The 24,369-nt window shown below is 45.2% G+C and overlaps 1 protein-coding gene across 1 annotated transcript; it reads left to right on the top strand.

The window, feature by feature from the left end:
- The first annotated feature begins 14,312 nt into the window (after window positions 1-14,312).
- RHOU (ras homolog family member U) lies at window positions 14,313-23,844 on the top strand. The gene is made up of 3 exons (XM_045877872.3): window positions 14,313-14,856; window positions 16,589-16,647; window positions 21,699-23,844. Exons 1-3 carry the CDS (start codon window positions 14,595-14,597, stop codon window positions 22,152-22,154), a joined length of 777 nt encoding a protein of 258 aa, XP_045733828.1. The 5' UTR covers window positions 14,313-14,594; the 3' UTR covers window positions 22,155-23,844.
- Window positions 23,845-24,369: the final 525 nt, after the last annotated feature.

The raw sequence follows: 24,369 nt of genomic DNA, 5'->3' as shown, positions 1-24,369 counted from the left end.
GTCATGTGGCCCTCTCCATATGTCTGCTTGGTGTTCTCATGACATGGTAGCTGGATTTGTAAGACAGAGTTAGAAGTCACACTCCTTCATTTCTGCAATATCCTATGAATAATATGAATATGAATGATCCCTACCTAGTGTGGGAAAGGACTACACAGGGTGTGACATCATTGGGGGCCAGCTACCACAAGAAGTTATGCCAAATGCCAGCCTAGGAGACTGTAGAAAAAGCTGCATTTCATTGAAAGTAAGAACTGCCCTATCAACTGGATGAAGAAATGGGTTGGGACAAATATTAGACAGTCTTAGGGAACTTTAGGAGTGGAGGGAAAGGAAGATTATGCAAAGTAGTTACAGGGGGTCTTAAATCTCAGATGTAGAATATTTGGGAGATGTTAGAAAACTGCCTTTCTTAACCGGAAACCTAGAGACCAAAGTGTAATGGGAAAGATTAGAATGGTCATAGAAGGACGTGAACATCTCTTCCTGGGACATGCCCTAGGAATGATCACATTGCAGATGACCTTGAAAGCTTAATGTGGGAGGCAGTGAGTCTTTTACTAGATGGGGAAGCAGGTTTTGAGAGGGAGCAGGCATTACACCAGACCTGGTAGCAAGGCCAACCTAAATCAGCTTCACCTACGTGGCCAATAGAACAAAAGGTAGTGTGGTTTTAAAACTAAATATAACTTTATTTATGTATGTAGGTACATATGTATGTAATTTCTGCACCCTATGTGGTGCTCAAACTCACACCCCGAGATTAAGAGCCAGCCAGGGACCCTGAAATATAGCCTTTAATAACATCAATTCCACAGCACCTACCTTGAGGGGTTAAGGGAGAGTAGCAGGAGGAGTGAGATCTCCTGTTGGCTTCATGTGCGACATCAGTATTTGGCTAGAGTTTAGGTCAAGTAAGACTCAAAAAAATCTTCCTATGTCCTGTATTATTTTACTTATCCATCCATCCATCCATCCATCCATCCATCCATCCATCCATCCATCCAGTGTTTATTGATCACTTACTTTGTGCCTTGATTCTCTAGAGAAAAAACAAAATTGTTGAATTTTTAGTTCATAAAATTATATGTTTCCCCCAAATCATTACCATAGTATTGTGTCTCTGGAGCAGGTTACTACACTAGTCAAGGAGAAGGGAGCTAAAATTTGTTGGAGGTGAAAGTCACACAATTAACAAATGGCAAAACTACAACTAAATTCAGGTTGGCCAGTCTGTTTACGCCCTTTGGATCACATCTCCAGAAATGATTTATCTTAATTTTTCTTAACATGGTAGCACTCTCTCCCCTAATGCTTCACCAAGAAGCACTGGCTATTGGTTTTTGTTTTGTTTTGTTTTGAGACAGAGAGAGAGAGAGAGAGAGCAAGAGTGCAGGAGTGGGGGTTAGGGGCAGAAGAAGAAGGGGAAAGAGAATCTTAAGCAGGCTCCACGCCCAGCATGGAGCTTGATACGGGACTCATCTCATGACCCTGAGATCATGACCTAAGCCAAAACCAAGAGTCAGATGCTTAACTGACTGAGCCACCCAGGTGCCCCAGTTATTGCGTCTTTTGAGAAGAGTCTTTGCTCCCAAGGACACCTGAAATAATCTTAAACAAAATTACATTAAAATATTCCCATATCTTAAAAAAGTTAGAGTTAAGTATGCTTTTGTAAACATCTATTCTGGTCTCACACTGTAATTATGAGTCTTCCTAATAGATTATGGGCACTTAAGCAAAAAAAATTTTGTGTACATAAATAAACATTTAAAGAACAGAGCTTTGTTTATCAGACATAATTCTCAATAGATAATATATATTGTTATTTATACATGATACATAATCAAAACAGAATATAATACTGTCTACTAGTAGACTGTCCTCATTGTTATGGGCTGGATTGTGTCTCCCAAAATTCATGTGCTGAAGCCCTAACCCCTTCTACCTCAGAACATGACAGTATTTGAAGATAAGGTCTTTAAAGAGGTAACTAGAGAAAATGAGGTCATTAGGGAGAGCCCTCATCCAATCCGATTATCGTCTTTACAAGAAGAGAAGAGGAGGACACTGGCAAGCACAGAGGGAAGACCACGTGAAGCCAGGGAGAACCAGCCATCTACAAGCAGAGAAGAGAAGCCTCCGAAGGAACAACTCTACACCTTGATCTTGGACTTCTAGCCTCCAGGTCTGTAAGAAAATAAATTCCTGTTATTGAAGCTACCCAGTCTGTGGTACTTTGTTATAACAACTCCAGCAAACTAATCCACACACTTATACAAATGAGGGGATTCAAAGTTAGAGAAGTAAAATGACCTGCACAGGTGTGTGACACGATCGGGCTCAAATGTGGGTTCATTTGACCAGAAAGCCATCTCCTGCACCCCACCCCCAACAGAACATGCTCTAGGGAAATAATAAATAGTAACTATGGCTTCCCTCTAATGAAGTAACTTTACATCCTCCCATCCTCTGCCACCCAAATCCTTTCCACAGTCCTTTGCAGAGCAAGTCACTGATCACTGATGTCTCCATGTCATCTCTGGTTTCCCGACTCCCACCATGGACTGAGAATTTGTTACCTTGTCTTCCAAAACAGTGACTACAAAAGCTTCACACATTTCAGAGGATCCAATAGAACATTTTTCTTCCTAAGATAAACAATATATTTTAATGCTTTTTAAAAGGATTTTGACTGGAGTTTCATTTTTAGTCAAAGTGGAGCCCCAAACTCCTATCGCTAGCCCTTAAGTAAGCTTGGAACACACGTGGATTTTATCAGGCATGAACTCGGGGCATGTCTGTTTACTGACACAACCAGATCAATGTGCAGATCCTGTCGGTGTGCTGGACAAAGAAAAGCAGACTGTTTGGTTCCAGACTGTGTGCTGAGGACACTCCCCCATGATTGTCCAGACTTTGTCTCAACCTTTGTTATCCCTTCCTTCCCTGACATTCAACCCAGAACCAGAAATCAATGAAGCAATCAGTTTGTAAATAGGGTAGCTACAGTGCCATATTGTGTTTATTATTGGCGACCTTATAAATAAAGGAGACAGATTGTTTCAAATTCAAAAGGGGCCAAATGACTTACCGTGCAATGAGATGGTAGGTACCCATTCAGATAAGCTCTTACTCACACATGTGGTGCATTTAGCAGTTACTTTTCCATTTCTCCCTTCCCAGCTTTTGATATTTGGTCTTTATTAATATTTGTAGCTTTTTAAATGTCTTTCCTTTTCATCTAACATTGGAGTCCCAGAGTTCAGCCCTAGGTCTTCTCCTTAGGTCCTCTCCTCTTCTTGGTCTATACTCCTTCTTTGATGATCTAATGTCCTCCTATCCTTCATCCATGTGCTGACATCTCTAGACAGCACCTCTCTCTGAACTCCAGACTTATATATTCAACTGTCTACTCAATATTTGCTCTTGCACATCTCATAGGCAACTCAACCTCATAGGTACAAATCAAATTCCTAATCTTTCTCCTTTAACCAGCCCCTTGGAGTCTTCCTTATCTTAGTTAATGACAACTTCAGTTTGTCAGGCCATGATCCTTGGGGTTGTCTTGCCTCCTCGTGTACCCTCAAACCCCAGACCCAGTGCACCAGGAGGATCATGCTAGCTCTACCTTCAAGGTATGTCCAAAACCTTCCCACCACCACCTCTGCATTCCTGGTCAAGTCCTTCATCTCCTAATTGGTCTCCCCACTCCCCTTGTCCTTGACAGTTGCTTTTCATCTGTAGCCCCAGGGATCCTGGGAGCCTAAGTCAGATGCTGCTGCTACCTACCTCAATTCCAGCAGCTCTCAGCTCATGCAGAATTGACACCACGTCTACCACGGCCTATGTGCATTTTTCTTTTTTCATTTTTTCTATGCCTGGTCATGGAAGATGATTGCTAACATTTTCCTAGGCACATGAGGCTCCTTGCTGTTTCTCTGACCTGCTGACACAGTCCCTGCTAGCAGGGATTTTGCTGTTGCTGTTCCCTTTGCCTAGAATGCTCCTTCCTCATTCCATGATGGATCAAAGTAGCTCACTATGACTTACACAATAGAATGTTCCTTCCCCAGACACCCAAACACTTAGTGACCTCCATCCTTCAAAGTCCTTGCTCAGATGTAACCTGTGTGAGGCATTCTCTAACTACCTGATTAAAACCTACCCCCGTCCCATTCCCTTTCCCTGCTTTTCCTCCTCTGTGGTGCTTTTCATCCTCTGACATGATATCTAATTCACTTATTTTGGTTGCAGCTCTGTGAAGCAGTGGTTTGTGTCTGTTGTGCTGATTGACATTATCCTCAACCACTATAGGCCTCGCATGCAGTGGGTGCTTAATAAATATTTGCTAAATGAGTGAGTTAATGGAATTCCTCCTACACAAGTCCCTTATTTAGACAGGAAAACCCCACTGCCTGGGAAGAAAGAGTACACCCCTGATGGCTTCAAAGGGAACTTGTGAATTAATCTAAATCTAGTGGGTGTTGTTTTTGAAGTTCCCTCCTAAGATAAGGTAAGGTTTTTGTTTATGTTAAATATGTATGATTCGGAGGCTCTTCTTTCACTGTGTTGATCTCCATTCTTTTAGACATTAAATACACCCCTTGATACACAGAAGCATTCAACAGATATGGGCCGAAGCCAGCCAAATCAAATTGATTGGTTTCATTTCCTTTCCTGGAACAAAGCAAACTTACCCATTTTTGGTTGGTTGTTTTTGAGTCTTTTCTTGTCTGATAGTATTTCTCTGCATTTGATTTGATTTGATTTGAGTTGAGTTGCTTTTAAAACTCAGGACCACTGTTATAAGGATTAAAAGAAAAGAAAACAAATATTTTTAATCAACAAAATCTTTCCTGCTGCTCCTATTCATCTTCTGGGTTATTTCAGATTGATGCATTTGAAGGCACTCCCTTAGGGTATGTGGTAGGAATTCACTCTGCACTCTCAAGTCCCAAAGGGCAGAGTTCAAATTCTACAGAAACTAGATCCCAACAGCAACGAGGCCCAGTCTGTATTCCTAGGGAGGAAGAGCCCAGAAGCATTTCTCACCTAGGGCTTCCCAAATCTGGTTCCCTGCCATGCTTGGGAGGTGCAGAGCTCTAGAAGTCATTTCCAGAAGGGTGTAGTGGCAGCAACCCCAGGGGCAGTTGCCACAGAGCCCTTCCCCCCAGCTTTGGAATCCTCCCCAGTGATGCTGTGCACCTCTCTTTGCCCTCCATGTCCGTGGAGCTCGTGGGAGCTGAGAGCTGTCTGTGAGGGATGAGAATACCAAAGAAAGCACTTCCCAAGGTGGTGAGCACAGAGGCCAGAATGATGGCAATACCTCTAGCTGGACCTACAAAGATGCTTATGATTTAATTAGGTAAAGACCATGGAAAAGCCTCTCCAGGCAGGGATAACTCTATAAAATATATTTTTGTAAATATTTTATTTATTTATTTATTTGGGGGGGGCACGAGACGGGGGGGCAGGGGTAGAGTCAGAGGGATAAGCGGACTCCCTGCTGAATGCAGAGCCTATTGAAGGGCTCCATCCCAGGACCCTGAGATCGTGACCTGAGTCAAAGTCCTACACTTAAAAGACTGACCCACCCAGGCGCCCCTAAAATATTTTTAATGTGACTTAAAACTTTCCAATTTTGACTGATTAGAAAGCCATCCGAATTAATGAAATTTTAGAATTACAGAAAAAATTTTCAAACAAAATATTTGATCATGAACAAATTCTTAACAAAAGGCCTCAATCAATGTTTATGGAATTACTTTAATGAATAGATAAAAAATGGTTTTAAATTCACAATAGGACAGTCCTATTATTTCAGAATTGCCGGCTCGGGTGATTACACTTGTCGGGAAATGGTGACATGAACAGTTCTTATCTTCAGGGGGAGGCTGAAAAATTAGAGAAGGTCAAGGTTTTGCAATAGCTAAGAGGGGTTTCTAAAGAGTTCTTATCAACTGTAAGGATTTGGACAGCTGGACAATGTTTGACCTGGGGAGGTTCTGTGATGTGTGTTTGGGGAGGGAAGTTGGAAGCATATCAGTTGCTGCAAAGGTCTGGGAAGGAGGCTTTTTCTATCAAAAGGGTCCAAACAGCTGGGAGGGCAAATCTGGAAGGTCGCAGTAGGTCTCAGAAAATGGACTTGGTGTTTCTCATCAGTGGCAGCGTTGCAACAGTTGGGAAGACCCAGAACTGGGGATTTTAAAGAGGAAGAGAAACCAAGACTGGGGGGGTGGGCGTGGGTGTCTGTGTACGACATGAATGGCAATTCTGGCCTCTTCCCCAGCAAGCTCTTGGTGCCAAGTTGCCTGTCATCCCTCCAAGGGCCCTCCCTGGTGCTCTCATTTTCCTCCAGGAACTTATGTCTATAAATTGCCATTCACCTCTTTCACAGCAGTCCTGCAGGATCAGTTAAGTTTGTTAAAAATACTAGAGCACCCACAAACAGCACTTGTGGAAGATGATGCCTATATTAAAAGTAACTATTAGATGGGGTGGCTGGGTGATAGACACTGGGGAGGGTATGTGCTATGGTGAGCGCTGTGAATTGTGTAGGACTGTCGAATCACAGATCTGTACCTCTGAAACAAATAATACATTATATGTTAAAAAAAAAAAAAAAGAAGATAGTAGGAAGGGAAAAATGAAGGGGGGGGGATCAGAGGGGGAGATGAACCATGAGAGACTATGGACTCTGAAAGACAAACTGAGGGTTCTAGAAGGGAAGGGGCGTGGGGGGATGGGTTAGCCTGGTGATGGGTATCAAAGAGGGCACGTACTGAATGGAGCACTGGGTGTTATATGCAAACAATGAATCATGGAACACTACATCAAATACTAATGATGTAATGTATGGTGATTAACATAACAATAAAAAAGGAAAAAAAACTATTAGAAATGTAAATAATGTACAGTAGTACTTCATGATATGTGGAAAAGTTTTGTATAAATAGGGTTTTGGCCAATCAAACCACATTGAAATTTTACTATAAGGGTTTGTTATTCCATTCAAAAAGTGTACAATATGTATACCACTGTGCTAGGCTAAAGCAAACAGTTCTTTAAAATGCAAATTACCATCAGTCTTATTTAATACAATTTGTAGGTTTGAATATTTTAAACCATTATAATTTTGAAATATAATGAAATACGTTAAGGTGAAAAGAACAAAAATATGGTATAATAATTAATTAGTATAAAGTGAACACCTATGTAACCACCACTCAGAACATATCTGAACATTAGAAGCCCCCATGGGCCCTCTCCTTCCCAAATGTAACAATTATCCTCAATTATTCTGACATCTAATGCTGTTTAGTTTTTCTCATTCCTAAACTTTTTGTACATCAAATCAGATAGTTTATGCTTTTTTTTGGTATCTGGCTTCTTTCCCTTCTCATTATGTCAGTGAGATTCGTTAGTGTTGTATTTATCTGCAGTTCATTCATTCTTTTGACTGAGTAGTATAACATAAATTCCAAAATTAATTCACCCATCTTACTGTTTTGACACTTAGATTGTTTCCAGTTTTGAGCTCTTACAAAATCGCTGTTGCATGCCTGGGTACATGCACAGAAATGTATGGTACACAGAGAGAGCTGTAAGCTCTGGGAGTCATTTCCAAGATGAAGCAATTTAATAGTTGGCACATGACCCTCCACATTCTCTTTCCTGAAAACCATATGTCCCAGGTGGCATAGTTATAAGACACAAGCAGATTGGATCCCTGAGTCACCACTTGGAAGAGAGCTGCCTTGGAGAACCACTAGATCTGCAGTGAATTTTGAAAGACCAAAAAATAACTCCTATGTTTCTAAACATTAAAATTTTGAGTTTACTTCTCACTGCTCCACAGCCTAGCCTAATCTGGCCAGTAGAAACAATATAGACATTTGACCTTCAGAAATATTTTTTACAATCAAAATCAATGATTGATTTTCGCATCTGAAAATTTCATCATGCTAATGCAAGCTCTTAATTTATTCATTCTATTTATTAAGAGGGTGATGGCAAGTGACAGAAGGACATCTGGAGACAGGGGCACCAATACCAACATGTTGGACCATGTTCATGACCCCTTACCGTAATACTAGCTGATGGAAGAGTTCAGGGTTTTGTGATTGCTGACAAGGACTCACTGGTGGACCAGCTAATGGTTTGGTGCCATTTATATGATTTCCCCCATGTTTTCTAGTGAAAAATGCCAAGATTATTTTCCTTGTCAATTTTCTCCCTAGGATGTCATCCCCAGTGGTAAACAGAGACTAAGGAAGGGTATGGTCACGAAAACAGCCACTCCAAGGTACAGGGGCTAAGAAGGGGAACTTCCATGAGTTTGCAAGTTGCCAGGGAGTTGCTAGCTGGTACAGGGTACCAGCTAGAGCTTGAGAGAGAACCCAGTAGCCATGCAGATGTGGCCATGAAAGGGAGCTTGAGAAGTGGAGTGTGGGAGCTGCAGCCTCTGTGGGGACAGGAATGGCGGTGGGCTGGGGGTTGCTGTGAGGGGAGTGAGGTGGGCACAGAGTGGGAGGAACGTGAAGGCACGCTGGGCCCCTCTGTGTCTGTCTGCCATCATGCTTGGCCATATGATCCTCTTCTACCACCCTCCCATCTTCCAAATCCCCGAGGAGCTCCTCTTATTGGACATCTTTAGACTGGAACCACACGGAGAAGGGTGTTCTGGGAAACATTGTCCCAGCCTCAAATGGAAGCCGTAGTATCCTGTTGGCAACAGACGACCCAACTCTGAATCTTCAGTTTATGAGAAGTAATTTTCTCTTCCAAGAGTCTCTTGGACTCTTACAGGACATTTAAAAATTAGGGCACAGCTGAGGAAAAGATATGAGATCAATTTGTCCAAGGGAAAGGGTTGTGGCTTAAAGAAAGAATAAACACACATAGCTGTACGATCTGTTAATATGAAAGATCTGGAAACCATACACTTCTGATTTGGTTATCTGTTGTTATTTATTTATGGAAGATGGGTAAATAGTGAAATGTTATAAATAGTAGAAAAATAGCTTTGCATTGAATTTGATGATGGAAATTATAGACTGGCAAGAGATATATTAATTAAAAAGTTATTATAGCTTACTTCTTGAATATGTCAAAAGGTAGAAAAGTGAAAGGTACACAGTGAAAATTCCATTAAGATGGTTTTTACTACATTAGTAAAAAAGTATAAAGTCACTATAATTAGTAAATTTGAAAATTAGATAATCTTTACTAGTGGAACAGGTAGAAGAACTTTATGGAAAAAAAAAAAACACTGGAAAATGTGTTGGAGTTAAAGAATTCCACCTTTTAGGAGATGAAGAGCCAGTATCAGTAGGTTATTTCAGCAGGAGGCGCTACGGTAGGGCAAACACAAGTACATCAACATCAGAGGGCCAGGGAACACTTCCTGGAGGAGGTGATATCTAAGCTGAGACCTGTGTGATAAACAGGGACAAGTCAGAGGAAGAAGGGGGAAAGGAGTGCAGACTCTTGGTCTGGGTGTGTTCGGCTGTGGTGGGCAGTGGGGTGGGGTGGGATGCTGGAAGAACTGGAGGAGGGTTTCAGAGTGGGGTGGAGTTCACACCTGGGCTGGAGGGCCACATAGGGATGAGATCTTAAGAGTGGAAATTCCGTGCCCGGGCAATTGCCGGCATTTCCCAGGTTTCCTACACCCAAGACATCATGGAGAGAGACATTACACCAATTTTGTAGCCGTGGTGAAATCAAATGGGGGTACACTAGCGGTCAATGCATTCTTAAAAGAGAGCAAAGAAATGGTCTTTCCCATTCATTGCTGTAAGACATAGTCAGATTTGATTCATGTGTTCCAAAAATATTTTATAGAAGCATAAAACGTAGTAATAGTCGTCTCTTATTTGCCCCACGTGATTCTAAGTGTGGGGTATAGGGATGAACAAAATAAAGTCCTTGACCTCATGCACTTGTGTGAGGAGACAGACAGTAAACAAACAAACAAACAAACAAAAACACATCATTCGATTGGGAGCCACACACGGTGAGGGGCCTCTGGCAGTGCCTGACCTCAGTGGGCATTCTGCTGCTCCAGGCTCTCTCTCCATTTTTGGTCTGGAATGAAATACATGGTGGATGTGGAGCCTGCTTTCCTGAATCACCTGCGGAAGATTCTTATAAATATGGGAAGAATTAGTTCTGGGTATTTTTTTTTTTTTTTGACACTGAGGTTTCTGGGTATTTTTGATAAGGCTGCAGGAAGTTTATTAAGCTGAATCTAGAAAGATGGGCCAAAATGAGTGGGGATGGGACAATATGCAACATAATAAGGCACAGCATACAAAAAAGGAGCACAACTAAAAAGCTTCTGCACAGCAAAGGAAACCATCAACCAAATGAAAATGCAGCCTATGGAATGGGAGAAAATAATGTGAATCATATATGTGATAAGGGGCTAACACCCAAAATATATAAAGAACTCATACAACTCAATAGCAAAAAACTTCAAATAATCCAATTAAAAATGGGCAGGAAATCTCAATAAACATTTTTCCAAAAAACGTATGGATGGCCAACAGTACTTAATAAGATGCTCAATATCATTAATCATCAGGAAAATGTAAATCAAATACCTCACACCTGTTAGAATGGCTATTTCAAAAAGACAAGAAATAACAAGCATTGGTAAGGATTTGGAGAAAAGGGAACCCTTGTACACTATTTGGTGGGATTGTAAATTGGTGCAGCCATTATGGAAACAATACGGAGTTTCCTCAAAAAATTATAGAACTACCATATGATCCAGCAATCTTCTCGGTGAGTGTTTGTCCAAAGAAAATGAAAACACTAATTCAAAAAGATATCTGTGCCTCCATTTTCATTGTGGCATTATTTATAATAATTGAGACATGGAAGCAACTTAGGTGCCCCTCGATGGATGAATGGATAAAGAAAATGTGTTATATATACACACAATGGAATATTACTCAGCCATCAAAAAGAATGAAATCTTGTCATTTGCGACAACATGGGTGGACTTTGAGGGCATTTTGCTAAGTGAAATAAGTCAGACAGAGAAAAACAAATATTGTATGACCTCACTTATATGTAGAATCTAAACAAACAAACAAACCCAAACAAACAAAAAACAAACAAGATCACAGATACAGAGAACAGATTGGTAGTTGCAAGAGGTGGGGGTGGGGTGGGGTGGGAGAAATGGGTGAAATTTTTTTCAGTTTAAATAAATTGAATAAAACTTTTTTTTTTTAAAGGGAGTAAAGCAGGAGTAAGAAGGATACAAAAACTAACATATGACCAGATGTAGGGGTAGAGCAAAATTTTGTACAGCCTAAAAGCTTATTAAATTTGAGGGCCTTCTTTAAGAGAAAGAATACCAATTAGACAATTAGGTATAAAAATAAATATTTATTTGAAATAAGAAATGCATCACAAGCTATAAAATTTAAAAGGCCAACAAGTACCATAAACTTCAAGAAAAATCCACAAGAAAACATTTAATAAACTGCCTGACACACCTCCCTACGCCGTTTTCTGACATTTTTTAGCTGCATACCCTTTTCTTCCAATTTTACTGAGGTATAGTTGACAATTAAATATTGTGTATATCAAAGGTATACAACTTGATAATCTGATACATACATTGTGAAATATTCACCCCTACTCAAGGCAATTGACATTGTTCATCACCTCACATAGTTACCTTTGTGTGGTGTGTGTGTGTGGTGAGAAATTTAAGATCTACCTTCTTAGCAAATTTCAAGTATATGATACAATGTTGTTAACTATAGTTACATGGTTGTACATTAGATCTCCAGAACTTATTTATCTTGTGAAACTGAAACTTTGTGCCCCTTGAACAGTATCTCCCCTTTTCCTCCTAGCTGCATACCCTTTGACCACTTCTTCAATTTTGTAATTTGCTAATACACCTTCCATGAGAGGAATAGAAATGTACTTCACATTTAGGTGAACTTGCTGTTTGTGATTCTGGTACAGGGTTTTGCCCTCACAGACATAGGAAGTCCTATCTGTTCTATTTCATGTGATTTCCTCCAAAAATGTATGATGCATTTGTAATTGTGCTACATTTAGAGTACACTTCTGATAGGAGAGAACTCCCATTTTGACCAGGTGTAGTGGAGAGAGTCAAACTCTCTCTAGTACTCAACACTCACAATACTGTGTTTTATGATGTAAAAAATCGCCACAGACTAGCTTCTGGCTCTGTCTGTCTCAAAATCTGTTGTTACTCTTTTGCTACTGGAACCCTTCCAGTGCTGGGGAATGTAGAAAAGTTCAGGTGGACACCAACACGACCCCACAGAGGGTAGTTGGTGAGTCATTGGTAGCCTTTTGTACACCTGGACATAGGAACTATAAAACCACATAAATACATCCCATGGGGTCAGGGCTAGGGAGAAGTAAGCCAGGTGCCTGAGGCTCAAAATGTAAAGGGGCTCTCATTCTCAGGGTCACGCAAATGCAAGGTTGGTCTCCCTAAATTTTGCTCCCTTGGCACCTCTGTTACCTCACCCTAGTCCTGACTCTGTATCCATTAATCCCAAAGAAAATTTGTCTCCAACTTCACTTTCCTCGGTTAAAAAGTCCATGGCCACTTTAAAGCCACTTAATATGAGGGGAAGTTAGAGTTGAGACAGTGGACTGAACTGGTAGTGGTTAAAAATATGTTATTTGGGGGCGCCTGGGTGGCTCAGTCGGTTAAGCATGTGCCTTCGGCTCAGGTCATGATCCCAGGGTCCTGGGATTTGGGCTCCCTGCTCAGTGGGGAGTCTGCTTCTCCCTCTCACTCTGCTCTTCCCCGCTGCTTGTACTCTCGCTCTCTCTCTCTCAAATAAATAAATAAATAATCTTTAAAAAGTGTTATTCTGCAAAATTTACAGTTCACATTGCCAGGGCCCCTAGGGCCTTGGAAGGGGTTCTCTGCAAGTGAGGGGCCCTGGGTTCATGCATCTAGCCTCTTGATAAATCCACTTCTGCATTCCAACCATGGTCATACTTCCAAGTCTGAGTTTATCACACCAGTTTATTTTTGCTTTCAGGAAATTGGTTAAGAGCTCAGTCTCTTATCAATAAATTCTATACCTGAAACTAATATTACACTGTATGTTAACTAGCTGGAATTTAAATAAAAAATTGGAAGAAAAAAGAAAAGAAAAAAAAAGAGCTTAGGCTCTGGAGCTAGACTATGTGGGTTTGGATCTTGTCACTGCCATTTTAGGAGCTGCTGAACCCTGAGCACTTTTTCAGTATGTCTGTGCCGGAGATTTTCTCATCTGTAAAATGGGTATAAGTAATATTAAGATTGAAGGAATTAGTTCAGGCAGAGTGCTTACAACAGCGTCTGGCACATAAAGGCTCAATATGTATTGGCTATTGCTGTTACTGTTATTGTTGTTGTTGTTGTAGCATCAGTATTCATGTTAATAGTATGTGCTCTTCTCAAACCACACTGTGAATCCTGAGGAGCCTTTGTGTCCTGACTAGACCCAGAGAGGCTTCGCTGTTTTCTGAATGGACTGTTTGCTAAATGTAGAAGGAAGGCAGAGAGGAAGTCAGAGGTAAATGGAACTCTCCCCCCCCCCGCCCCATTAATATTAATGTCACCAAATTACATTTAAGTAAAAGAAGAAATTGGGTCTATAAATTAATTTGCTTCCTGGCATACCAAACGAGCATTAACACTGGACCTGACATCATCTTGCTCCTAAATGCTATGAGGATAAATTATTTTAGAAGAAAAATCACACGATGGGCTGTAGGTAGACTTTAAAAACTTGCCTTTTAATTCAGTCTCCTGCAGACACGTCCCCAAGACACTTCATTCCCCCCTGGGTGGAGCACTGTGGCCAGCAAGGGACCCCAGAGCACAGGCTGCGACCGAGAAGGGGAGGTGGGCAGCGAGGGGAACACGAGGAAGCTCAGGCTTCCCCGCCAGCGTGGGCGCAACAAGGCCGAACCGCTTCGGCCCCTCGGGCGGTGGAGTCGGTCTCGGGCGCCGGGGAGGATGCTGCCCTCGGCCACCCCGCTCCTCCAGGAGCCGCGCCCCAGCATGGGCGTTCGGGATCCATCCCCAGAGCGGGTGTTGGCCGCCCCTCCTACGGCCCCGCAGCCGCTGTTCGGGCCCGGAGACGGCGTCCGCGCTCCCCTGCTGCCCGGCGTAGCGCCGCCTCCGGCCCGGGTGCAGGGACCCGGCGCGCAGGCGGGGGGCGCTGTGGCCTCGGCGCGGGGACAGAGCGGCCGGGCCGGACCCGCCTCTTTCCCCTCCCCGCCCGCCCCCCACGCGTCGAGTCGCCGGGAAGCCGGGAGGAGACAGAGCGCTCGGGCTCCACGGCGCTCGGCCCGCAGTCCCCTGACCGCGCGGAGCAGAGCCAGGTGGCGCCGCCGGAGCCCAGAGCCGCGACCCTCCCCGGCCGCCTTTGTCTGGGAGCGTGCGGCCTGGAAGCGCTGCTCTCGGGGGCCGGGCACGCGCCCACAGCGCTCGCTGACAGCTCTTCCCTCCCGGAGGGCTCCGGGACGGAGGGGCGGTCGGGCCGGGCCCTGCTCGCCCGCGCCTGCACGCCCGAGCGCACGCACCGATGCCCCCGCAGCAGGGGGACCCCGCATTCCCCGGCCGCTGCGAGGCGCCGCCCGTTCCGCCCCGCCGGGAGCGCGGGGCGCGCGGGGGGCGCGGGCCCGGGGCGCCGGGGGGCCGGGGGCGCGCGGGCGGTGCCGAGGGGCGCGGCGTCAAGTGCGTGCTTGTCGGCGACGGCGCGGTGGGCAAGACCAGCCTGGTGGTGAGCTACACCACCAACGGCTACCCGACCGAGTACATCCCCACCGCCTTCGACAACTTCTCGGGTGAGCCGGGCCGGGTGGCGCTTCTCGGGCCGGGGCGCGTGGCCGCAGTCCGCGGGCGCGGTGCTGACGGCCCGGGTGCCGGGGGACGGGGGACGGGGGGGGAGCGCGGCGCGAGGGTCGCGGGCCCCCGAGGAGGCTGCTGGGCCGACCGGGCTCCAGCTGGGAAGCGGACCCGGCGCGGAGCGCAGCACCTTTCCCGAGCCTCGGGGACGGGGCAGGCGCGGGGCCACCTGAGGGACCGCGGGGCGACGGGGAGCCCCCCAAAGCGGAGCCCGGCGGAGGGGGCCGGGGTACGGGAGACAGAGCCTGTGCAGAAAGAAATGATACGGCAATTTAGTAAGGAACAGGTCGAGTTCAGGTTGCCTGGTCAGTTTGCTGCGTAGAAAAGTTGCGTCAGGTCGACGTTGCTGGCACAGCTGCCGAGTTTCCGTGGGAAGGTGACGCGCAGGTGCCATTACCTGTGGCCCTGAGAGTCAGTCCGTTCCTTTCGGTGGCTTCCCTCACAGGGAAGGGGCGTCTCCGCTTTGAAGAGCCACAGAGATGGCAGAACATAGTTGACTTAGTGAAAACAGCACTAAGGGCTTAGGTTTGGATTAAACCTGGAGAGTAAAGGCGATTTCTTCTGAGCCCCTCTCCCCTGCTCCCACTGCTTCCTCTTCCATCTCCCCCGTTGGCTCTGTTTCTGTTTCTTAGTATCTCTTCAGTGTCTCTTTAAGCCATTTACAGCCCTTACGTATGGTGTGCTATGTTTTTTGGTTTGGTGGAAACAAAGATAAAGGATTTTTCAGGTCTTTTTGAAATTTACTAAAAAGTTAAAATCCACAGTGAAGCACTCTCTCTGCTCTTAAAAGGACAACAACAACAACAACAATGCTTCTTGACCTCTTAGAAGGTCCCGATGGCAAGGGCTTGCTTTCTTCCACCTCTAAGGTACCCTTGATAAAACTGCTACACTAATGGGTTTCCACCCAAACGGTTTTATTTTTTCCTCCTTTTCCCTCCCAGCTGACTCATGTAAACATTAAAAGCAACTTAGAAAGTTGCACTTAGAGGGACCTGAGTGCTTAATTCAAACAGAAACCTCCAGGCTGTGCTCCAGTGCAGGCTCCTGCCCAGTACCTGATCCCAGTGGAAAGGTGGGCAGGCTTTCTTTTCTGTGTTAATCCTCCCTTTGAGCTGACACGGTGAGATAAACAGTGCCCTCTTCTATAAACAGGACAATGCAGGCTGCCTGTGTTTGCTCATGTTCTCAAAACAAGCTACAATTTTATGATAAACCATGAAGTCTTGGAACGTTTCCCAAGGGAAAACAGAATTATTTGTAAGGTTTTCCACTGAGTTAAAACGGCAAGGTTGGTTCCCATTTACAACCGCAACCCCCCCCCCCCAGTGTTGTTTTTAGGTTTTTTGAAACGAGTGTGACAGGAAAATAAATCTTCCGGGGCTGAGCAAAAAGCGCAGGCCCTTCTGGGGTGCCCTCAAACGGCTCAGGGATTTGCAGCTTCAGCCCCGGCCATGCGATGAATTGCCAGCCCTGGACGGCTGGGCGGTTGGAAGACAAAAATGCCTCCGTGGGGCCTCCTTGTTTTAGGCAAGTCTTTAATTCATTAGGGGACCCAGAATAGCCGAAGGGTTTGGAGGGAGAATGGTAGTTGCAGCTGAAGGCATTATTTTCCTGGAAGGGTTTAAAAGACACCCACCCCCTGATCATTGTTTTTGTCTTGTTTTTAAGCTGTGGTGTCCGTGGACGGGCGGCCTGTGAGACTCCAGCTCTGCGACACGGCTGGGCAGGTTAGTGGGTCATCGCGGCTCCGGGCTGGCCAGGGAGCCAGCCTTAGGGAGGCCTCACAATAAGCTCCCTCCATAACCGGGTCATTCTAAAGGCTCGTGCAGTGGCCCCAGCCCTGCTCTCTCAGAGGGTGGTGGGGAGGGGAGATAGTCTGCACCCCTAAAACAGGGTTTGGCCCAGCTTTGCATGCTCAGGGCAGGGGGACAACAGGGTCAAGAACAGGAGTTCTTACAGGACTTTCTGATCTTATTTACTGTCTCGTTTATATTAAAAATTATCAATGATGTTTTGTGATTATTTCTCAGAGTAAGTTGGTGATAGAATCATTTTATTAGAGGTCAACACGCCAAATATTAAATTTGCTCAAGAAAAAGATGGAGGTTTTTAAAAAAGATTTTATTTATTTATTTTATAGGGAGAGAAAGAGAGCACGGTAGGGAGGGGGAGAGGGAGAGGGAGAGAGAATCTTAAGCAGACTCCACGCTGAGTGTGGAGCTGGACACGGGGCTCGATCCCACGACCCTGAGATCGTGACCTGAGCCGAAACCAAGAGGCAGACACTCAGCCAACTGCACCCCCCAGGCACCCCCCATCCCTCCCTAAGCTGTGGTTTGACTCTCTAGGGCCACCCCCATCCTTTGAAGCAGAGATACAGTGGTCGAAGCTCTCCTGAGCTGGGGGAATGAATGAATCTGGACTTAGTCTTTCCAAATTGTGAATGTTTATTCTTGTCTTGAGGATCAAGCACTTGGATGACCTGCCCAGGGAGGGACAAGGGATTGGGGTGTTCCCCGACGAGCTCCAGGGACTCATCAGCCAGTCGTCCCTTGGCATGGTGCTCGTCACTGAGGTCTCCTTGTTCTCTGTGTGAACCCAGGGTGCCATCTCCTGAGTTTGTCATAGTGACAGTTCATCAACATGGAGTCTTTCCTGTCCTTGTTAGAGTTAGAGCAAATGCTGAGGGGCCCTTTGTGGGCACGTAAAAGTGCCCACCTCACTTTCTGAGGTGTTGTCACATGACAATCTGTGTTTAAGAAGCTCGCTTTCCAGCATTCCCAAGTGCCTCGTCCAAACTGCTTGCCTACCCTGGGACAGCAAATTCACAGGTTTATTTTTCAAAACTCAGGGTGACACAAGACTGGGCAGCTTTGGTCCCCAGCTCAGCACGGGTTTGGCGGTGGCCAGAGTGGCCTGAGTGGTGGCCCTGCCCCTTCTGCCCCTTCTCCACTGGAGCATCTCCGTTTCCCCTTCAGCGGCAGCAGAAAAAAGCAAACGCACTGTGTATCTTCCTGCCTGCGGAAAAGAGGACTCAAAAGAACACTTTCTTCTAATATTGAATCTTTCTGAATGCCCTCTTGGTATTTGTCATGAGAGCTTAATTGCTTTTTATAAAGTAAGAATCTTTGTCCTACTACGTGTCTGATTTTCTGATCTTTAAAATGAGGTCAGAGTTGCACGTGGATAAATATAGACGTTGCTGCTAACGCCAGAAAGGGGCAGCTGAATAGCCCAAGAATAAGACCGTAGACAGGAAGCCCAGAAGGCACAGTTCCTGGGGATCCTCGAGGGGAGGAGCAAGCAGTACAGAGCACATCCCTGCCCACTGATGGGGCTCTCCTGTTAGCTGTTGACTCTTGTCACAGACCTGGCTTCCTGAGTTGGGGTTCTAGGCCTAGGGCCCTCATGGTGCCTGGTGCAGAATAGGGCTTAATCATGGTTTATAATGGATACATAAAACGGAGTGCTGGGTCCTGGGGAATGCAACCTTAAGTCCTGGCCTGCCCCTCCGAAGACTTATAGTCTGTAGGGAAGATAAACCAGTTAGTAGAACTTGTGAAAGAAACCAGGGAAGTGCCATAAGGAGGAAGGCAGTGTTGGCTTGGGGTGCAGGTCAGGTGGGTCTGGGGAGAAAACCACTGGGCAGTTTTGAAAGAGGCATAGGACCATCATCAGAAAAACTTTGTAGAGATGATCCTGAATTACTGAGGCAGAGGTCGATTTTTCCTTAGTATGGTCTGTTTAAAAGCTGGGGAAGCGCAAGAATAATTTTGGAGATATTTTCATGAAAAAAGTTTATAATTAGGGAAATAAAAGGACTTTGGTGCAAATTGGTAAGATTTAGTTTATTTGGAAATTATTCTTCTGGTCTCCCAGTGATGTTTTCATTGAGTTTGACTATTTTTTAACTGATGTATTAGTAAAGTATACCTTATTATGTAATGAATGAATAAACCAACCTCAAAAACTATGCAAAGTACACAGCTGGTAAGATAAGATCATTTTTTCCCCCTACTCTCCAAGTATCCATTAGGACTTATTTTGACTAATAGCAAAGCAGGTCAGAGTGGTAGTTCTTTCCCACCTTCCTTATTCCTTACTCCAGATCTGATAAACAACCTTTTAAGGGACTTGATTTGACACCTGCTCTATTTCCCTAATGATGACTCAGCCAGTGAAACCCGCCCCCCTCCCCTCACCCCCCCGCCGCCCCAGGCAGTCCTCAGGATAGCCTTGTGGGCTTAAAGTGACTTGTGCGACCTCTGTTTCCAGCTCCAGGGGAGCATGAGCACAGGTAGCCCTAACCCGGGGCCCAAATGCAGGTTTTTCATCTGGAAGCTCAGAGCAAGAATATGGCTCTACTGGATGAATAAGTAACTAGAAATTGCTTTTTGTGTCTTTGGGTTTTCTTGTTAGGGAGGTAGGTGAGCATAGAAGATGTTAAAAGGAGTTTTTAACACTGGACTCACAGTCTTACTCAAGTGAAAATAGATCAGAGACCGAGGGTGTTGAGAACATACCTTTGGCATAAGAGAAGGGACCGTCACTGAAATAGGAGGAGGTCACAGTGGCATTGCCAGGAGAAGCTGAAAATTCCTCAGGCTTTTGACCCGTGAGGCACTTGGAAAAATCTCTGTGCTAAAAAAACCAAAAACTCAAGTTGCAGCTTGACCAGCACTACTATTCAGTGGCCTGTCCACCACGCCCTGTCCCTGACCAAATTCTGTATGTCTTCCCCACAGACCTGGCAGGTGCGTGCACATCACTGGGCCTCAGCACACCTCTCCTGGAGGGTACATTCCAATTGGCCTCGTCACGCATATGTATGTTGTGTTGATTTCAGCAAATATCTAGGGTTTCTGGTCAGGCAGTGAGGAGGCGGGCTTGATTTCTGCTTGGCTCCCTGAACCCTTTCGCCAGAATCTCAAGAGGTCTGGGGAGCTGGATTTCCAAAGCCCTGTCACAAGGCCCAGCCCCTGCGCTTGCCTTTCTTTTTATTGGTAATGCAACCCCAGCTCGCAGGGCACCACCAAGGGTGACTGACTTCTAACAGTGAGCTGCAGCTGCCTGAGGGAGCTGACCTTACGCGGGGCTCCGTTTTGTGCTTTTCTGGGGCCTCTGAGAACAGAGGGAATGTTTTATTACAAGATCTTTGCTGGGCCATCGTCGACCTGGTGGATTTTCTATGTTGATCCTTTCAGCACAAAGTTGGCACTAAGAAAGCCAAGTTGTTCTTTTTTAACCACCGTGTGTAGAAGTCTGACAGGCGGCAGTGATGAAACGCCAGATTCGTTCCTGAGCATTTGAGCTGGTTGACGTCTGTACTGTTAGGGGTTGTTGCCCTACAACTAAACTGTGGAGCCTCAAATGATGAAAGTGCCTTCCAGTAAACCAGATCCAGGTTTCCTTTACGCCTCCAGAAGGGCCACGGATGCAGAATACTGTGCACATAAATAGGAGTTTGTAAATAGTCAGAGTGTGCCAACGGTGTACTGAAAACCTGGATGGCATTTCACTTTTTCATGCCACTGGGAAGTTATCTATCACAGGACATGTGTGTGAGGCTGGCACCCACAGATAGAAATGTTATTTTACTTTATTTTTTTATTTTTTAAAAGTTTAATTAACTAATTTTTTTAGTAATCTCTACACCCAATGTGGGGCTTGAACTCATGGCCTCAAGATCAAGAGTAGTATGTCTTCTGACTGAGCCAGCCAGGTGCCCCCACAGATAGAAATTTTAAATAGGAATGAGATGATGTAAGTATTTTCCTATGAGAGAGTTGAGTGAAAGCTTTCAGTTCATTGAATAAGGCACTGCAGGGGACTATGAAGAAATGCTGGTTTGGAGGCCGACATCTCTACAAGGGCCGAGGCCAGGTCTGTCTGTTCCCAGCTGATTCCCCTGGCCCTGCACAGTGCCCGGTGGCCAGCATGCATCTCTGCCAGGTGGATGACTCTGGCAGGTATTTCGCAGCATGATGCTTGGTTATCTTCCCAAAGCTGCATGGAGGTCCCTGGTATTTGCAGGGAAAAGGGAAGGGGAAAGGAAGTTCCAAAAGGAAGAAAGGAGGGAGAAAAAGAGATCAAGCAAGAAGAAAGGTATATCAAGCAAGAATGAAAATGTATTAACCAATGTGACATTGTAAGTCACATTGTTGTAAGTGATTTTGAGAGGCATAGGCTCTCTGAATTGCCAAGGAGAGTGGGCTGTCAGAGGTCCTCAGCTCCAGTTCTGGGTCTGTCCTGGTGTCTGATTGACATTACTCTGTACTCTGTGCGTGCCCCGACCGTGTGCAGCACAGGTGGGACCAGGCGGGCATCACTCACAGCTGTCGAGAACGGGCAGGGCTGGATTCTTCAAGAGAGGAGCTGGGTTAGCTGGGGGTCACTGGGGTCAGATTGGAGACTTGGGGATCCGTGGGCTGCTAACCCTGATTCTAAAAGAGTAGCCAAATACCAGAGTTGAAAGAGTAAATCTGGGCTACTCTAGGCTGAAGGCTGGAGAAAGTAAATTCGCTTTCTGCCATTCACCCACTGTAAGTACTTCTCCTGTGGTAAGTTGCCAGAGGGCTGTGAACACTGATGTGAACATCGAACGCAATGGGCAGGTTTCGTGGGGCTGGCAAGCAGCAGGATCGCTTTCCGAGGTGCTGGCCCTTCCTTCCGTAACCGGACCTGCCAGACCCTTTCAAGGAAAAAAATGGTAAAGTGGTCTTTTTGCTGATGAGAATCAATTGAGAAGGTAACTTTTGGGTGCTTTGATTGGTTGCAGGATGAGTTTGACAAACTCAGGCCTCTCTGCTACACCAACACGGACATCTTCCTTCTGTGCTTCAGCGTGGTGAGCCCCTCCTCTTTCCAGAACGTCAGCGAGAAGTGGGTGCCAGAGATTCGCTGCCACTGTCCCAAAGCCCCCATCATCCTCGTTGGGACGCAGTCGGATCTCAGAGAAGACGTCAAGGTCCTTATTGAGCTGGACAAATGCAAAGAGAAGCCCGTGCCCGAAGAGGCGGCCAAGCTGTGCGCTGAGGAAATCAAAGCTGCCTCCTACATCGAGTGTTCAGCTTTGACTCAGAAAAACCTCAAAGAGGTCTTTGATGCGGCCATCGTTGCGGGCATTCAGTACTCGGACACTCAGCAACAGCCAAAGAAGTCCAAAAGCAGGACTCCAGACAAAATGAAAAACCTCTCCAAGTCCTGGTGGAAGAAGTATTGCTGTTTCGTATGACGCCGGCCGGGAACCCGCAGTAGAAGCTATATTAGCTGAATGCGTCCTCTCATCGTGCCGGAGCTGTGTAGAGAGCGTGTGTGTGTCATAGGTCCAGCTCTCAATTTACGTCTTCTTTCTTGCCTTGGATATTCTTGTTTGTTTGAGCTTAGGGACGAGCTGATTATTAATTATGCAAGATATTTTTGAAGTCAGTGGAGCATTTTTCATAACTCTGGAAATGTAGAGCTCTAGACCTCTGGATTAATTTATATCTAATATGAAAAAGGCACCTTGGATCTGGGTGTCAGGAATGAAATTTTTTTTTGCTACGTTATAATGTACAGAAGAACAAAAGAAGAAATGGTGTGGTTAACCCTGCCTTGATTAAGGGCTCCTTCCTGCAAGTGCGTTGTGTCCCCTGGCCAGCTATGGTGAGAATCACTCTTAGCCCAAAGACTCCACACACTTCTAAAAAACTTTTTAAGGGACTAAAATCTGAGAAAAAAACAAGAGACCTCTGCCTACAACACCTCAAACCAGTCACTTTTGTCATATGCTAATACCTGGTTGCTTAAGATCTAAAATCAACCAGGAAAGCACATCCTACTAACCCTGTGGCCCTGGGTACACCAAAAAGAAAACATTGTTTATTGGGATTTTTCATTCTTAGATCAGTTGTGTTGACATCGTATAAACATAGCCAACATGCCATGTGGAGTAAAGCAAGTATTAGTCAGAAGCTCTTGTATTTTCTTTAGGGAGTGATTCATGTTGAGATCAGAACGTGGTATTTGCTGTTCGTATATGTGCACCAAACTGCCTAAACCCTGGTAGTTAGAACTCTAGGGAGCACCTATGGGAATTGTTTTAAAACTTCCATACTAACTAAATAAACTAAACCATCTGCAGGGACATGGACACTCTTGAAAGGCCTGCAGCCAACGATTGTAGGAGACAAAATGTACTTTTTCCCCCTTAAGTCAGCCAAAATGTACACACACACACACACACACATACACATATGTGTATATGGCTGTATTTGCTGCTGATTCAGACTTTTAAACGGTTAATGAGAAAAAGCATGACCACAAAAACATGTGAGGGAAGCTCAGCTTCCGCTTTTTGTTACTTTTTTGAACAGATCTCTTTTTGATTATATCCTACTCCGATAGGATTTTAAGTATATTTTGACACAGTTTTGAGACCATCTTAAAACACGAACATCTCTTAAAACCTGTTTTAAACTGAATGTCTCTTGAAACCTGTTAAACCACCGGTTAAAGCCGCAGATGCCTTTGAGGGAAAGGGCAGCAGAGACCAGGGCTGTGAGTCAGAGGGCTCACAGGGGCGGCCTGCTGTGGCCGCCGGGAGCGGGATGCGCGTATGGGCCCCAGCTCCCCCCCCTCAGCTGCATCCTTGTGGGGGGATAGCCAGAAAACCACATGCTTGTGAAACATTTGTGTTCTTCAAGGTGGCAGTTTTTAGGGCTTCATCTTGAGGAAAAAAGTTGCGTATCAGAAGAGTAGGTTTGTTTACTTTGTGATGGTTATGCTTCTGAGATGCCAAAAGGTAGCCTACCCCACGAATTATAATGTCTGGTTGTGGTGGGTGAAGCAGATTTACCAAAATCGATTCAATAACTAGGGAAACTTCTGTAGAGCCGGTGGATGGAGAAGTCTTGTCTTTCTGTGGGTCTTGCATTGTCTTTTTTGTATTTAAAAAAGCGAATTTATGTTTTCCTATAGAAGTAAAAGATTGGGTTAGGGGCTTCTTTGATTTGTGTTAGTAAATAAAATTAACTGATTTCTCTGTTTTAAAACTAAAATACATGGCTTGTTCACTATTTTTCATTACTGAAATTGGTATCAGTCATAGTTTCCTGAAGCATTTAGTCACATAGCCTGAGTGAATAAAATTACATCATTTGTGGAAATGCTCCGAACAGACTCTAAGCTGGCCTGCTTGGCTCATCTGTCTGTGGGGGGGCCAGTGTCCCAGGCTGGGCTCCGCCTGCTCTGGGGTGCAGGGGTGGGAGCTGTGGGAGACTTACTTGGTGAGTAATTTTAACCAGTATTTTTATATTTCAGCAAATGTCCTGGAGTACAGCACAAAGTAATTTTTAAGATAGAATACAAGACTTGAAAGAAATTTTATGCACGTGACAGCAAATGGGGCTGCTCTTGGTCCCCCCGGGGCGGGGCCCATGGCCCCCTCTGTCTGGGGGCCACTGGTG

Source organism: Mirounga angustirostris, unplaced genomic scaffold, assembly GCF_029215605.1.
Source record: "Mirounga angustirostris isolate CCGP_5_RB_7025 unplaced genomic scaffold, mMirAng1.0.hap1 SCAF_6, whole genome shotgun sequence".
In the NCBI taxonomy this organism is placed as follows: Eukaryota; Metazoa; Chordata; class Mammalia; order Carnivora; family Phocidae; genus Mirounga; species Mirounga angustirostris.
The sequence above is the reverse complement of the archived record's forward strand: the minus strand, read 5'-3'. Positions and strand labels throughout refer to the sequence as shown.